Below are 18039 nucleotides of genomic sequence, written 5' to 3'. Positions count from 1 at the left end.
GGGGCCGCCTTGCCTGCGGCCTGGCTTTCCGGTAGCTCCTGGGGTCACACATGGGGGCCTGGATGGCGGCTCCTGGTGTCCCGCCCTGTCTGCAGTATGCAAATTAGCCGCCATCTTTGTTGGCGGTTAATTTGCATATCACACTGATCAGCCAATGGTGATGGTAGCGAAGGTACGGTTAATTACCATGTTTGTCTATTATTTGATAGGATTCTCCTTGTACAGATGAAGAAACCAAGTCTCAGAATAGCCAAAAGTCACAGAACTAGTAAATTGCCTGGATTTAACCTAGTTCTGCCTGACTCCAGTATTTTTAATTCTATAGGATCTTTTTTTAAAAATATGTTTTTATTGATTTCAGAGAGAGATAGAAACATCGATCAGAGAAAAACATCGATCAGCTGCCTTCTTCATGCCCCCTACTGGAGATCGAGCCCACAACCAGGGCATGTGCCTGACTGGGAATTGAACCAGCAACCTCATGGTGCATGGGATGATGCTCAACCAACTGAGCCACACCAGCCGGGCTATAGGGTCTTATTTTAAGTCATTAAGCCAAATATGAACTTTTGAACCTTTATAACTTAGAGTATAATTGCGCTAAATGTGCTATTTGGAAGACTGTATAATAAGGTGTGATTTTATCTCTCACAGCAGATAGTACTTCAATTGTGTTAGGCCTAAAGATATGCTTTATCTATTTCTGATGCCCCAGAGAGTCAGTTGTTCTTTCAGCACTTGACACGCACCTCTATCATGTCACTTAGTGCTTTGGGCTGTAATCGTCTATTCATCTGTCAGCTCCTCTCCCCACTGATTAGATGGGGACTGTGTTCTTTATTTCTTCAGCACCTAGACCAGGGCCTGCCTGCCACATGGGGAACATTAAGCCATTGTTGAAAGAATGACAGGTTCTTCAATATGACTATACAATCCAGCTGTATGGTATACATTTCCTAAAGTTTAATGACAGTGCTTTCAATTAATTGATTAAAATCTATTGATTGAGCCCTTTCTTGCTCATGTGGTAAGCACTGTACTAGGCATTTTAACTGGATGATACTAAGGTGAATGTTCCTGATTTCAGGGATTATATGTACATGTGTGTGTGCACACAAGCACACAGAAATAATTTTAACATAATGTGGAGCATGGTAAGTGAAAGTTAAAGTACAGTGCCAGTTCAGGAAGCAGCAGCAATACCTTTCCAAGTAGCACTGCCCGAAGATATTAGAAGCTTATGCCAAAATGTGCATTCATGCTTTGCTTCCTTCATCAAAAAAGTCTTGCTATTGAAAAAAAAAATGGTTGGCTGAGTTAAATAGTGTGTTTAGTGACTGTTGCATGCTCCTTATCTTTTCCTGGACTGATACCATGCAGTTTGCTCACCAGCAGCTTGTCTCTGGACCACACTTTGAGTAACACAGTACCAATTCTGGAATCAAACTACCTGATTTAAATTCAAGTTGTACCAGTTATTGGCAATATGACCTTGGGAAATTCTGAACCTCAGTTACCTCTTCTTTATGGGATGATAATTTTCTTATTTCTCTGAGTTCTGAAAATTAAATAAAATAGTATATGATAGCATTTAGCAGAGAATGACATATTGCAACATTCTAAATAATAATAATTAATGAAGAGATTTTTTTCGCCGTAACTGGTTTGGCTCAGTGGATAGAGCATTGGCCTGCAGACTGAAGGGTCCCAGGTTCGATTCCGGTCAAGAGCATGTACCTTGGTTGTGGGCACATCCCCAGTAGGGGTTGTGCAGGAGGCAGCTGATCGATGTTTCTCTCTCATCGATGTTTCTAACTCTCTATCCCTCTCCCTTCCTCTCTGTAAAAAAATCAATAAAAATATATTTTTTTAAAAAAAGATTTTTTTTTCCCCCAGCTGGCAGGGATTAGGGGTAGCTTCTCAGAAGTTGTGGTAGTAAAGAAACATTAAATTTCATTTACACGGTGTTATCTTACCTACAGTGAATCAACTCCCTGGAATAGTGTTTTAAATTTTCAGGACTTTTTAAAAGGTGCTGTTTTTATTTATTTTATTTTATTTTATTTTATTTTATTTATCTTTTTATTTATTGCTTAAAGTATTACAAAGGGTATTACATATGTGTCCATTTTATCCCCCCGCCCTAGACAGTCCCCTAGCCTCCCCTATCCCCCAGTGTCTTATGTCCATTGGTTATGCTTATATGCATGCATACAGGTCCTTTAGTTGATCTCTTACCCCCCTACCTCCTGCCCCCCAACCCTCCCCGGCCTTCCCGCTGCAGTTTGACAATCTGTTTGAGGCTGCTCTGCCTCTGTATCTATTATTGTTCAAAAGTTTATAATGGTCTCTATTATCCATGAATGAGTGAGATCATGTGGTATTTTTCCTTCATTGACTGGCTTATTTCACTTAGCATAATGCTCTCCAGTTCCATCCATGACGTTGCAAATGGTAAGAGTTCCTTCCTTTTTAGAGCAGCATAGTATTCCATCGTGTAGATGTACCACAGTTTTCTAATCCATTCATCTACTGATGGGCACTTAGGCTGTTTCCAGATCTTAGCTATGGTGAATTGTGCTGCTATGAACATAGGGGTGCATATATCCTTTCTGATTGGTGTTTCTGGTTTCTTGGGATATATTCCTAGAAGTGGGATCACAGGGTCAAATGGGAGTTCCATTTTCAGTTTTTTAAGGAAACTCCATAATGTCTTCCATAGTGGCTGCACCAGTCTGCATTCCCACCAGCAGTGCACAAGTGTTCCTTTTTCTCCACATCCTCTCCAGCACTTGTCGTTTGTTGATTTGTTGATGATAGCCAGTCTGACAGGTGTGAGATGGTACCTCATTGTTGTTTTGATTTGCATCTCTCAGATGATTAGTGACATGTTTTCATATGTCTCTTGGCTTTCTGAATGTCCTCTTTTGAAAGGTGTCTATTTAGGTCCTTTGCCCATTTTTTGATTGGATTGTTTATCTTCCTTTTGTTAAGTTGTATGAGTTCCCTATAAATTTTGGAGATTAGGCCCTTATCAGATATGACATTGGCAAATATGTTTTCCCACACAGTGGGTTTTCTCGTTGTTTTGTTGATGGTTTCTTTTGCTGTGCAGAAGCTTTTTATTTTGATGTAGTCCCATTTGTTCATTTTCTCTTTAGTTTCAAGTGCCCTAGGAGCTGTATCGGTGAAGAAATTGCTTCGGCATATGTCTGAGATTTTGTTGCCTTTGGATTCTTCTAGAATTTTTATGGTTTCCTGTCGTACATTTAAGTCCTTTATCCATTTTGAGTTTATTTTTGTGTATGGTGTAAGTTGGTGGTCTAGTTTCATTTTCTTGCATATATCTGTCCAATTTTCCCAACATAAAAGGTGCTGTTTTTAAAACCCAGCTGTAGCCGTAGGCGTTTTGGCTCAGTAGATAGAGGGTCAGCCTGCGGACCTAAGGGTCCTAGGTACAGTCCTGGTCAGGGGCACGTACTTTGGTTGTAGGCTCCTCCCCAGCCCAGGCCCTGGTCAGGGCTCGTGCAGGAGGCAACCAGTTGATATGTTTCTCTCACATCAATATTTCTCTCTTTTCTTCTCATTTCCACTCTCTCTAAAAATCAATGGAAAAATATCCTCAGGTGAGGATTAAAAAAATAAAAAGAATAAAACCCAGCTGTGGAAAACTCTGGCTGTATTTGGGTAAAGGCAAGAAGGCAGTAGCATTTGTTGAGCTACCGTCAGCCAGCCACTCTGATAAGTACTTTTTTATATATTCTTACTTAATTCAAACAAGCACTTTGTACATAGTGAATCAAAGCTCAACTCTGGAGCCAAACCATCCAGGTTTTACTTGTGTTCTGACATATTCTTCTTCTTTTTTTTTCAATATGTTTTTATTGATTTGAGAGAGAGAGGGAGGGGAGAAAGAGAGAGAGAAACATCAATTGGCTGCCTCCTATATGCCCCCTCCTGGGGATTGAGCCTGAAACCCAGTCATGTGCCTTGACTGGAAATCGAACCAGCTACCTTTTGGTGCATGGGACAACACTCAACCAACTGAGCTATATGAGCCAGGGCTACCATATTCTTATTGTCTGACACTGGGCAGTTTACTTAACCTCTTTGTGTCTTAGTTTCCTCATCTATGAAATGGAGTTAAAGTACCTACCTAAAAAGACTATAGTAAAAATTAAGGGAGTTGATATATTTAAAGTGCTTACAACAGTTGCCAGCAACTCTTGGCTGCTATTATTATTATTATTATTATTACTAGAGGCCCGGTGCACAAAATTTGTGCACGGGGGGGGTGTGTGTCCCTCAGCCCAGCCTGCACCCTCTCTAATCTGGGACATCCCTCTCACAATCCAGGATTGCTGGCTCCCAACCACTCGCCTGCCTGCCTGCCTGCCTGCTTGATTGTCCCTAACCACTCCCCTGCCAGCCTGATCAATGCCTCACTGCTCCCCTGCCAGCCCGATTGCCCCCAACTGCCCTCCCCTGAAGGCCTGGTTGCCCCCAACTGCCCTCCCCTGAAGGCCTGGTCGCCCCCAATTGCCCTCCCCTGCAGGCCCAGTCACCCCTAACTGCCCTCCCTTGCCAGCCTAGTCGCCCCTAACTGCCCTCCCCTGCAGTCCTGGTCACCCCCAACTTCCCTCTCCTGCTGGCCCGGTCACCCCTAACTTCCCTCTCTTGCCAGCCCGGTCGCCCCTAATGCCCTCCCCTGCCAGGCCACTTGCCCCTAACTGCCCTCCCCTGCTGGCCTGGTTGCCCCTAACTGCCCTCCCCTGCAGGCCTGGTTCCCCCCAATTGCCCTCCCTTGCAGGCCTGTTCGGCCCAACTGCCCTCCTCTGCAGACCTGGGTCCCCCCGAACTGTCCTCCCCTGCAGGCCTGATTGCCCCCAACTGCCCTCCCTTTTAGGCCTGGTCCCTCCCAATTGCCCTCCCCTGCTGGCCTGATCACCCACAACTGCCCTCCCCTGCTAGCCATCTTGTGTCCACATGGGGGCGGCCATCTTGTGTGTTGAAGTGATGGTCAATTTGCATATTACTCTTTCATTAGATGGGATAATTAATTATTAAAGCCTGCCTATAGCCATCTTACTTAATAATAGACAAACATGTAAACTGACCATCCCTCCACTACGCTCACCAGCCAATCAGGAGAGTATGCAAATTAACCCAACAAAGATGGCGGTTAATTTGCATACATAGGCATGAAGCAGCGGAGCAAAGACTGAAGGCTCTGGCCAGAGCAGTGAAGACTAAAGGCTCCGGACCTGAGCAGCGAAGGCCTGGGTCCCGGGTGCTGGAGGAAAACCGGTGCCGGCAGCCAAGGAAAGGGAAGGCCTATTGCACAAATCTCTTCATGCAGCGGGCTTCTAGCATACCTAATAAATGGCAAGATCTGGATTTGAACCCATTTTTTTTTTCTCTCCAAATTCTCAATTCCTCCTAACTAGTACTCCACACAGCTTTCATTGCGATGCTTCTCGAATGGAAGTAAGGTCATGTTACTCCCATACGTAAATTCCTTCCATGGTTTCCCATTCCTTTAGGATCAAATTAAAGGTCCTCACATGGCTTTATACCAAGTGCCCAGGGTGTCGGGGCTTGCCTCTCTTGCTTTGACTCATACTTCCTTCTCCCTTCCCCTCCAATTTCACTAGCTTTGTTTTTGCCCCTTCCCACCAAGGACTTTTGCATATGCTCTCCAGAGCTTATAATACTCTTTCCCCTTCACCTAACTCCTGCTTTTTCCTTAGGTTTCATCTTGAATGTCACTTCTTTAAAGAAACTCTTAAATTAGTTTCTATATTATGTCTTTAGTAGAAGTGAAGGTTACTTAACTTCCCTTTCATAGCAGTCATTTCTTATCCTTGTAATTACTTGACTTTTATTAGTCTTCCTTATTAGACTCTAAGACCCCTAAGGCAAGGATTGTTTCTGTCTCCATCAGCTGTCTGTCTAATAATCCTAAGACCTTGCCTAATACCTGACACATAGTAGGCAATGAATAAATATTCGTTGATTTGGACTGAGTTCCAATAGGCATGGGCATGATTCCTAGAACAGCAAAATGAATGATGTGCCTTTTTTTTTCTTTTTTTTTTTTTTTTGCCTCTTCCTGACTCTTTGCTCCAAATAGCACAGAGCATAAAGAGATATTTATTTTCAGCAACTCTCTTCTCTGCATTGATTGAGGTTTTTAGACCTCTGTATGGTTACGCATTCTCACTGCCCAGCTTTTCAGAGATGAAATAATTTTTTCTTTTGACTTTCATTTCATCATGATCCATTTTCCTCTGGGAGTGTGGGGTAGTGCTTTGACCTTGAGGGGGAATTGGGCAAAGGAGCAGTGTGCTGGCTTTTGTTCTATAAATGGTCTGCTTTGCTATAGCTGCAACTAACCTAGAAGAGGAGAGGAAGGGGCCTTACATGCAGGTCCCTTAACTTACATGCAGGTCCTCCCTTGCTGAGCAGTTGCCTGGAGAGATGGAAATATGACTCATCTGGGAGCAGCTTCCAAGTCTAAAGCTGATCCTAGCCCCTGTGCTCTTTGGAGAGGAACAGCATCACCCAGTACCACTCTCTTAAAGGCTACTCTTTCTTTTTTGTTTAAGTCCACTTACATTGTTTAAAATGGAGGTATATCTTATATGTAGTAGAGTCCACAGATTCTAAGTTCCCTAGCACCCCAGCCGGCTCCCTTCTGCCCTGTCTTAGGCAGTATTCCCAAAAGGTAACATTATTTTATCTTGATAAGTTGACTCTTGAAATTGTTATTTCATTTCTTCCCTTCTGTTTTTACTACGTGATTATTCAAGCAATGTTTATTATAGAAAATCTGAAAAGTATAGAAACGAATGGAAAATTATACTCTTACTACTCAAAGGCCTATTCTACTTTAATGACCAGAGTTCCCAGTAGTTCCTTATCAAACTATGTCTGGCTTTTCTGTTGGTTCTCTTTGAGAGCCTCTCATGTCTCCTTGCCTTTAGATAACTGCTGCACTTTTGGGGGCAAACAACTCTGTTCATTCTTTACATCTTGATACTGCTTCATCTATGAAGCCTTCCCTGATCCCCACTTCTCTTCCTCTTGTCTCTATAATATTTGGTACATCCCTGTTCTTGTCTCTGTCTTACTGTGGTGAAGATGTTCATCTACTTACCTGTCTGTACAAAACACTCCTAGTGAACTCCTTTTAAGCACAAGCTACATAATGCCCACCAGAGTGCCTAGGACAGAGGAGGCTCTCGGTAAGTGTTTATTAAATGAATGGATGAATAAGTAAACAAATCAATGAAATCTTAGTAAAATAAGTGTTGAAGGATAAAATGTATGCTCAGTAGCAGGAATGGACAACTCCCTTTAGTCTTATCTGCAGAATGTCAAAAAGGAAAAATAGCATGTTTTACATTCCTGAAAGCTTTTACATGGTTATTTTACTTGATCTTCCATAACAACCCTATGAATGTGTCATTTTATTTCATATATGGGTACTATCAAATTTGAATTGGAAGAGGAGATCAGAAACGTGGGAGGGGATGTTATTTAGGGAGACTGCCGGGAAGAATTTGCAATACCTAGCATTTACTCACTGTTTATAGAGCAAGGGAACTGGCATTTGTAGGCACAGTAAATCAGGCAAATAATAACTAGTTTAATCATTTAACCATTGCAACAACCCTATAACTAGTTATTATTATCCTCATCTTAGAGCTGAAGAATCTGAGACTCAGAAAGCTGAATTAATTTGTCCAAGGTCAAATAGGTAATAAGTAGGAGAGCCAACATTTAAATCTAGGACTGACTGCCATGTCTCTAATCAATTTTCCATTACACCAAACTTCCTTTTGTAGCAGTCCATCTGTAGAGGACCATGCCCCCCTGCTTTTAATTAATGAAGCTTTCTGTGGCATGAAAATTCAGAAATTCTACTGTTATTATTCCATTTATCTTTAGTTTGATGAACCATATTTCTGTTTAGCCATCAGTCCTATCAGACCTAATCCTCACAAAATCTATTGCTATAGGCCTACTAGATTGTAATCCTCTTCTCAGAGGGGGGAGTGACTCGCCTTAGTAAATATTGCTAATAAGTGGCAGGGCCAACATTTGACCCCGAGTCCAGTACTCTTTCCACTGTAGCATGTAGATCTGCTGAAGGTGATTATAGCAAGCACAGACTCTACAGTGGTTCTCAACTAGGGGACATTTAACAATGTCTGGAGATAATTTTGATTGTTACCACTTGGGGGGTACTACTGGCATCTAGTAGGGAGAGCTTAGGGATATGTAGGCCAGCCCCCCACAACAATGAATTATCTGGTCAAAGATGTCAATAGTGCTAAGGTTGAGAAATCCTGCTCTAAAACAAGTGGGTTTCAGGCCTCATTTTTCCAGAAGAGGGGAAATACCCAAAGTTATCCTCCAAAGCATACCTAGTGATTCTTTTAGAATTGGCTATTCTCTAATAGCAGCAATTACTTATTAAGCACCAGGTATTATTCAGTGTTATATTAGGCAAGATTGGAGATGCAGAAAAGTATTCGACATCATCTGTTGCTTCAGGAAGTTTAGAGACTTCTGGAGGAGGCTTAAGAGGATCTGATTACTTTGCCCCGGCTGCAGATAACAGCCCTGGATTCCAGGAGCTCTGCATGCGCTAGTGGCTGTACTCAGGGACTACCCTGACTGAGTGGTGCTGCTGGCTTAAGGGAACCCTCGCCATAGCTGACTCTTTCTTCCCCCAGTTATGCGATGCCCACCAAAACCATGGAGGTGTTGCAGCTACCGGAGCAGGGCAGTAAAATGTTTGTGGACGCAATTCTTACCACCCATGAGCGAGTAGTTCAGGTAAGTATTCTGGGAGAAACTTGAAATGTATTTGCCTCTCCTGGTTCTTCTCTGTACATTTTTCCTCCTTCTACCAAGCCCGTCTCTTCCTCTAGCCTGCCCCTTGAATGATGATGTTCTGCAGGTTTCAGTTCTTGATCCCTCCATCTCTCCTTATGTAATCCCTTTCCTCTATGCAATCTCATTCATTCGCCTGACCTTAGTAACCGTCATTATATATCGACAATGCCTAGATCTCCAGTCTTGATCTCTAGGTTAAGCTTCAAATCTGATATCCATTTGTCTACTGGACTTCTCCATGGGGATGTTCCACAGGTGCCCTGCACTCAATGCTAATAAACTAATTGTAGAGGAACTGTTCCTCTGTCTCTAGAATCTTCTTCACCATTGAGCCTAATGCTTGATCCTTCTTTGCTCTCTAGTATCCATTCATTCACCAAATTCTAAAGCTTCTACCCCCAAAAATCTTTTAGATTCATCAACTTTGCTTTACTTTCACATGTCATTTTCCTGCTTAAAACCCCTCAGTTGCTTCCCTTTAGCTCTAGCAGTGGTTCTCTGTCATTTTATTGCAGAGACAGATGGGTGACAACCACACTATCATGAAAGTGCCCAGAGCTATTATTAAAAATTCACAGTTAACATTACCCCCATTTTTTTACATCTTTATTGACTTTTATTCCCATGCAATACAATTTACTCACTTAAAATGTACAATTAAGTGGGTTTTAATATATTCAGAATTATGCAACCATCACCACAGTCAATATTAGAACATTTTCATCAACCCCAAAAGAAACTCTGAACCCATTAATAGTCATTCCTCTTCCCCATTCCCCTGACTCCTAGCAACCACTAATCTACTTTCTGCCTTTATGGTTTTACCTCTTCTGGATATTTCATTTAAATAGAGTTATATCCAATTTCTTTCACTTACTGTTTTCAAGGTTCATCCATGTTGTAGCATGTATTATTACTTCCTTCCTTTTTACCAGTATTGCCAAATAATATTCCAATGGATATCACTTCTTTTTTATCCACTCAAGAAACATGTCAGCAAGGTAATGAATGTTAAGGCAGTAACACCTTAAATCTATGTTAATTTTTAAAATAATTAAAGTACTTAAAATCTTTGTTTCTTTAAATATTATAAGAAATAAATTATTTGAGATATATCTTATGACAGATCTGACTTGCCACTGAAGGCTGTAGGATCAAATTTGAACTCTTTAGGTCAGCATCTAACTGCCTTCATTATTCTCTTGCTTTTCTTTATACTCTATTCCAGCTACACATGGAACTAATTTTAATTCCCTAGTAATGTGCTGTGCCCCCACATTTTACTGAATATTACTTCCTCTGCCTTGAAAACTCCCACTACTGTTGAATTCTCTAGTTTACTCCTGTTTTTCTTCGAGACTCCATCCAGAAGCTTTCTTTGACCTCCCCTGATTAATTTAGGTCGGTACTTCTCTAGTGGGTTTCTGAAGCCCCCTTCTACCACATTTCTGATTCACCTCTGAATTCTTAGCACAGGGTCTGACACCAGTCAGGTCCTGGTCTGTATGGGTTAACTTGAATTGACTCAAAGTCATCCTGGATTTGTTCATTTCTTTGGTCCAGCTATGCCATCCATTGCCTACAGGAGCAGATATTGGACATGACCTTCTCAGCAAGCAGACACCCTGGCAGAGAAATCCTGTAGAGATGGGCTCTGAAACCAGCTCTGGCTGATAATCCTTCACCCAAGGCGGCCGCTTAGCTCTGCTGGAACTGACAGTTGAGCCCATGCCATGTCTCCCACTCGCCTAGCTTTCGGCACCTCTTTTTCTCTTTTTGTTAATCCTCACCCGAGGATGTTTTCTCCATTGATATTTTTTAGAGAGAATGGAAGGGAGGGGGAGAAACAGAGAGAGAGAGGTACATCAACTGGTTGCCTCCCACATGCACCCTGACTATTGCCAGGGATCGAACCTGCCACCACAGTATGTGCCCTTGACTGGAATCAAACCCGAGACCCTTCAGTCCACAGGTCGACACTCTAACCACCGTTTAGGACTCAGCCTCTCTCTTAGAGCATCTTTTCTTTTGCAGATAAGTGGTTTGAGTGCTACATTTGCAGAGATTTTCTTGGAAATAATCCGAAGCAATCTTCCTGAAGGAGTCAAATTGTCAGTGAAGGAGGTAGGTGCTAGTTTGAGAAGAGTTCCCTGGTGGCCCACCTGTGCTCAAAATATCTAGACTACGTGGTTTTGGAAACAATAAAGAAATGTGGATAATTTAGCCCAGATAATAATCAGGAAAAGTGTGCAGGCTGGTACTACTGTGATCATTATTCTGGCTCTTCAGGGATGATGCCTTATGGACCACAAGCTGAAATCCATCACAGCATCCTGATGTTAGGCGTGAACCCATCACACCTCAAAATTCTCCCCCTTAGGCAGTTGTATAGCAGAAAGAGCATCATTTAAGGTCACATACAGTATAAGTAATCAGAACACAAATGGGGAAATGTATTTTATAGAAAAAGTTCGTGGATATTTGAAACTTAACTATACTGACTGAATATATTCAGTGAAGAATACCAGTCAGAATGAAGTTTGCCATGGAGAACTTGGAATACCTTAGGAACTTTAGCCTCAATACTGAATATTTGGGTCTTGTTGCCAAGACGATCCGTATTATGACACAAATACATCGGGTCGTCTTAGACTGATGCCATTTGCTTCATGCAGCTCCCTTGTTCTGAGTCCATGCTTGTTAAACCTTTGCTTATTACTATAGATCTGTATATAGGGAGAAAATGTGCTGGTCATGCTGATTTGAAATAATCCAGTCCTGCATCTGTTATTTCCTATTGTTAATGGGGAATTTTGGCATTCTCTCTTTTTTTAAGTGCTTTTATTGTGATACGTATAGAGTTTTGACATTAGTTCTTTATAAATCTGTCTTCTGTCACCAAACCATATGTTCATTTAAGGCAGGGAGGAAATCCAATTCAGCTTAGAATCCATGGTACCTAATACAAGTCTGGTACATAATAGATCCTCAATAAAGCTAGTTGAATTGTGATGCATTCTCTACAGAGGTGGTAGGTGGATCCTTTTTTGATGCTGTGCGTATTTGAGTAATTGAAAGTTCTGCAGTAATTCCCACTTATTTTTCTTCTCCCCAGCACACTGAAGAAGACTTCAAGGGAAGGTTCAAAGCTCGGCCAGAACTGGAAGAACTGATAGCCAAGTTGAACTAGCTCATTGCAGGCTCTTTCTTGCCAGCACTGGTGATATTGAGTGCCCAGAGGAAGAGCGTTCTGAGTGGTCAAAGTTAAGCAGGTGACCCTGACCCTTAGGTGTAAGTATCCAACCCCACAGCCAGGAATGCGTCCTGTCCTCTGTGGAGGAGTGCTTGCCAATTGTCACCACTTTCCTTGAGCCAACCCTAGGTATCTTCCATCTAATAAAAATTTGCTGCTGATGGGTGTGTTTTGTTTAAAGTAATTTATTGAGGTGAAATTCACATACCACAAAGCTAACCATTTTAAAGTGAATAATTACATTCACAATGTTGTGCAAGCACCACCTCTATCTAGTTCCCAAACCTCATTGCCTGTTTTTGTAATAAAGGTTTATTGAAACAGAGCCATGCTCATTCATTTATATATCATTTATGGCTGCTTTCACACTTCAATGGCAGAGCTGAGTAGTTGTAACAAACTATAAAGCTAAAACATTTATGTGGCCCTTTATAAAAACAATCAAACCTTGATCTAAGTCATTGGTACTAAAACTTAAGTATGCATGAGGATGACCTGAAGGGCTTTTTAAAACACAAATTGCTAGACTCTACCTCCAGATTTTCTGATTTAGTAATTTGAGTGAGGGCCTAGAATTTGCATTTCTTACAAGGTGATGCTGATGCTACGGGACCCCAGTGTTTTTCTATTCTGAGTATCAATGCATTCATTCTTCTGTAGATAACAGCTACAGAAGATAAATAATCATTTATTCAGTTAGACTCTGTGCTAGGTACTATATTAGCTCTAAAACTTATACCAGTTTTTTAGGGTGTATATGAGTGTGTATGTGGATGGGTATCTGTGTGTGTGAGTGTGAGTATACAGTGGGGCCTTGACTTAGGAGTGTCTCGACTAACGAGTTTTTTGAGATACCAGCTGTCTCTCGGCAGATTTTTTGCATTGAGTTAAGAGAGTAATTTGAGTTAACGAGCTCCCTAACGAGCTCGGTCTCGTAACAAATTAAACTCGTAAGTCAAGGCCCCACTGTATCTCACATTTGTTGAGCTTTCGTAAGTGCTATGTACTATATACAGATTATCCTTGAGGTTGATGGTGGTATCTCAGTTTTATAGATGGAAAAACTGAGGTTTAGAGAGATGAAGTGACTTCCTAGGGTCACACAGTTAATAGTGGCAGACCCCTCTCTCCTGTATCCCACTGCTTCTCTGAGATAGTCCTATAAGTCTGTGGGAACTCAGAGCATTCTTAGCATTTAAAAAAATTCATTGAATATATCGGGTTGACATTGTTTCAAGTGTACGATTCTATAATACATCATCTGTATATTATACTGTATGTTCACCACCCAAAAAGTCTCCCTCCATCATCATTTATCCTCTTTACCCTCTTTACCTGTTCCCACCCCCCCTTTCCCTCTGGTAATCACCATACTGTTGTGTCTATGAGTTTTTTTGCATGTTTTTTCTTCTTCTTAATCCCTTCAACTATTTCACCCAGACCCCCAACTCCCTTCCCCTCTGACAGCTGTTAGTGTATCTATGAGTTTGTTTCTATTTTGTTTATTTTATTCATTAGATTCCACATTTAAGTGAAATCATGATATCTATCTTTCTCTGACTGGCTTATTTCACTTAGCATAATACTCTACAGGTCCATCATGCTGTTGCAAAAGGTTAGGTTTCCTTTCTTTTTATGGCCAAGTAGTATTTCACTGTGTAAATGTACCACCGCTTTTTAAAAAATATATGTTTTTATTGATTTTAGAGAGGGAGAGATAGAAACATCAGTGATGAGAGAGAATCATTGATTGGCTGCCTCCTACACGCCCCACACTGAGGATTGAGCCCACAACCTGGGGCATATGCCCTGACTGGGAAATGAACCATGAACTCCTGGTTCATAGGTCGATGCTCAATCACTGAGCCATGCTGGCCAGGCTAAGTTGATAATTTTGTATGGCCCAAGAATGATGTCTTAAATACCTAAATGGCCCTTGGCAGAATAAAAGTTCCCTATCCCTGCTCTAGACTGAGGCCAGAGGGAAATGGACTTTCCCAAGATCAAAGGGCAATGAAATCAAATGGGGTGTATGTCTCTTGCCTCTAGGATGAAGTCTCCCTCCCTGAGGCAACCTAATATAAAGAGGTAGACAAACCTGGGCTATTCCAAAGTTTCTAATTTATTAGTTTTGAGGCCTCAGTTGAGTTATTTTCATCTCATTAAACCAGTTTTCTAATCTGTAGATGGAGATAATTCCCTTTTAGGAGTTTGAGATAATGTATATAATTCCCTTTTAGGAGTTTGAGATCAGTAAATGTTAGATTACCTTCCCTTCTAAACTTCTTCAGCATGCTTTTTTGAAAGATTTTTTTCCCCATTAAGATATAACTTATATATAGTGAAACACAGATTTTAAATGTATATTTGATCAGTCTTAAAATTGCAGCCACCCATGAAAACTATACTTCTATCAAGATAAAGAATATTGTGGCTGGTGTGTTCCTTTAAACCTTTTTTTTTTCCCCCAGAAGCAACCATTAATCTCATTTCTATTGCCATAGATTGGTTTGGTCTAACTAGTACTATTTAAATATCACCCAGTATGTAGCCTTTTGTGTCTTTCTACATTAATTTACCCTAATGTTTTATCTGTGTTGTTGCATGTATCAATAGTTCACTCCTTCAGCATACTTCTGTTTTGAATACTTCAGTCAGGATTAAACTATGCCTAGTATTAGGCAGGAAGGAAGAGAAAGGTCAATGGATTAGGAAATCAGAATAGCTGGGTTTTAGTTTTGGCTCTATCAATACATAACCTTTGGGATAATCTGTTTTGGTCTTCATTTTACAGATGAGTTAACTGACTTTTCCAAGGTCACCCAGTTAACCAGTGACAGCCAGGGACAGCCCTAGGTCAGTGATGACGAACCTTTTGAGCTCGGCGTGTCAGCATTTTGAAAAACTCTAACTTAACTCTGGTGCCGTGTCACATATAGAAATTTTTTGATATTTGCAACCATAGTAAAACAAAGATTTATATTTTTGATATTTATTTTATATATTTAAATGCCATTTAACAAAGAAAAATCAACCAAAAAAATGAGTTCACGCGTGTCATAGGTTCGCCATCACTGACCTAGGTCATTCAATTCCTGGTTCAGTACACATTGAGATGGTTAGAAATGGATTTTTTTGTAGATCGGTAATTTTTAAGAAGGATGGGGTCAAATGGGGAGTTTTACTAGTTATGGCCAGTAGGTTCCTCAGCTTTGTTAGTCCCTTTCCTCTGGCTGAGGATGCCTTATTTCCCCCAACAGAGCTGGAAATTGCCCACTGTGGATTCTGAAAGGGAGTTTTAGTTGCAGAGAAAGAAATGAAATCTGGATATTTTGGCCATTCAGACACCACAGCAATGCTGAGATCCCTGGTTCCCACTGTTTGTAGAATGTAAAGTACTTAAAGGAAGGAAAGTGCAGGTCTAAAACTAGACCTGCTGCAAAGGCACTGCAGATGGGGGTGGCCAATGTGTCTCATGCTTTTTTTACATGTAGTACTTTGATCTCTTTGTGCCGTTTTTGTCTCCAAATGTCTGATCTCCGTGGAAAACCTAAAATGATTCATTTTTTAGTTCTTATAACCCCCATGGAATAACTTTCATTCTCAGAAATTTCAGGTTTAGGGAATCAGCTCACCATTTAGACAAAATAATCAGGCTCTGAAGAAAGAAAAGTTTGGCAACTATACCTGAGGGAGTGAAAGTGCGAGGAATACCTTATTACTCGTCTAGTAAAACACAGTACAGGGCACCTTTCCACTGAACACAGGCCAAGTCCCCAGCCAAGGACCTTGCAGGGAAGAGCCAAATCATGAGTCTGTCCTAGGCCTACCCCAGGGGGACAGCCAGCTAAGAGGTCTCTATTCATCCCAAGACACCAAGCCTCTCTGCAGGGGTAGGTGTGGATTGTACAGGGACATGCATGGACCACCTTAAACTCTAGCTCCATAGCTGTGGGCTGTAGAACTGAGACCAAAAAAAGACCCCACAAAAACACCATGCCAATCTATAGCACTGGGCATCTGCACTGGTTAATCTCCTTTTGTAAAGCACTAAAAAAAAAGTACAGTACTGTTTACATAGTAAATGTGGTTACTTACTGTGTTAAGCATCACACTAGGCACCAGATGCTTGTGAAAGAGCAGAGCAGAAAACAGCATAGGCTCTAGAACAAGACACACTTGGAGACTGATCCTCAATCTGACCTGTATTTCCTCCTCTGTAAAGGTGAGTTAATGGAGTGTTAAGAGGGATTAAATGAGATACTGTAACTCAGGATAGTGACTAGCACACAAGAAAAATGACAATAATAGCTAACATTTAGTGGTTACTTACTAGGTACCAGACACTCTTTCTCTCTCTTTCCCTTCCTCCCTCCCTTCCGCTTTCTTTCTTTACTTTCTTTCTTTCTTTCTTTCTTTCATATATTTTTAATGTATTTTATTGATTTTTTACAGAGAGGAAGGGAGAGGGATAGAGAGTTAGAAACATCGATGGGAGAGAAACATCGATGGGAGAGAAACATTGATGAGCTGCCTCCTGCGCACCTCCCACTGGGGATATGCCCGCAACCAAGGCACATGCCCTTGACTGGAATCGAACCTGGGACCCTTCAGTCCGCAGGCCAACACTCTATCCACTGAGCCAAACCGGCCAGGGCTCTTTCTTTTATTAAATTTTATTTTCTTGTTTAAAGTATTACAAATAGTAGTACATATGTCTCCTTTTTTCCCCATTGACCTTCCCCTGGCCTCCCCTACCCCCGCACATGCCCTTACCCCCCCCCCCCCCGGCCCCCCTCAGCAGACACTGTTTCTTAGCTCTTAAGTCCTTACTTAATTAATATCAATAGGTTTTGCGACTTTAAGCAAAACGATGTATAATGAAACGAAGTTTACTATATAATAGGTTAATTGATGTAGACAGTTAAATTCCTACCATTTCTCATCATTATAACAAAATGACATTGAAAGAAATGACTTTATTCAAAGACCTACTGTACCAATATTAACTCATTCTTTCTACAACCCTATGAGGAAGGACTACATTTATTAGTTGTGAGGCCTATGCGAAAGGCATTATAACTATATTTTTCTAGAAGAAAAAACAGAGCCTGAGATGTTAGGTAATTTGCCCCAAATTGCCCAGCTAGTAAGTGGCATAGTGGGATTTGAAAGCATATCACAGGGAATGAGAGCACAGACTCTGGAACCAGACAGCCTGGGTTAAATGCTCCATAAATATTAGTTTATCTATATAAAAGCCTACGACTATCGCAACCGAACTGACTGAACAGGCTGCATGAGGTGACCAGGCTGGAGGAGGGGTTAGTGAGGGGCGACCAAACGACCGAGCAGCAGGCTGTGTGGGGAAACCCAGCTGGTAGGTGGGTTAGTGACGGGCAACCAGGCAGGGGAGCGGTTAGTAGCCAGCGGTCCAGGATTGTGAGAGGGATGTCCCAGGGATTGGGCCTAAACTGGCAGTCGGACATCCCCCAAGGGGTCCCAGATTGGAGAGGGTGCAGGCTAGGTTGAGGGGACCCTCCCCCCCCTCCTTGCACGAGTTTTGTGCACTGGGCCTCTAGTAGTTCAATAAATGCTAACAATTTTTATTATTACTTATCTCATTTAATTCTTTTAGTATGCCTATTAAATAGGATTTATCTTCATTTACTTGAGGAAAAAGGTTTAAGCACCCTTTGCCTAAATATATTGTTACCCATCTAGCATTAGCTCTGTTATAGCTGTAACCCTCCAAAACTTGCTACCTCCACATAGCTGGTTTGGGGTCCTTTCACCCATTCTCTCTGCTAGAAGCATTATAAATACTTCGATTTTTGCCAAGAGGATCTATAATACAACTTTTTCAAATCTGCATTTGA

General features: G+C 41.4%; 1 protein-coding gene across 1 annotated transcript in view; it reads left to right on the top strand.

Annotated features, from left to right (window-relative positions):
* Positions 1–12485, top strand: part of MRPL48 (mitochondrial ribosomal protein L48) — a 55913-nt gene extending 43428 nt beyond the window's left edge. The window contains exons 6-8 of the mRNA XM_036325024.1: positions 8745–8847; positions 10942–11031; positions 12023–12485. Of these exons, the coding sequence (XP_036180917.1) occupies positions 8745–8847; positions 10942–11031; positions 12023–12097 (268 nt within the window). The 3' untranslated portion in view covers positions 12098–12485. The remainder of the gene's footprint in view (positions 1–8744; positions 8848–10941; positions 11032–12022) is intronic.
* Positions 12486–18039: the final 5554 nt, after the last annotated feature.

This window comes from Myotis myotis, unplaced genomic scaffold (genome assembly GCF_014108235.1).
Source record: "Myotis myotis isolate mMyoMyo1 unplaced genomic scaffold, mMyoMyo1.p scaffold_m19_p_10, whole genome shotgun sequence".
Taxonomy (NCBI): Eukaryota; Metazoa; Chordata; class Mammalia; order Chiroptera; family Vespertilionidae; genus Myotis; species Myotis myotis.
Note: the sequence above shows the minus strand (reverse complement) of the source record. Positions and strands in the feature narration are given on the sequence as shown.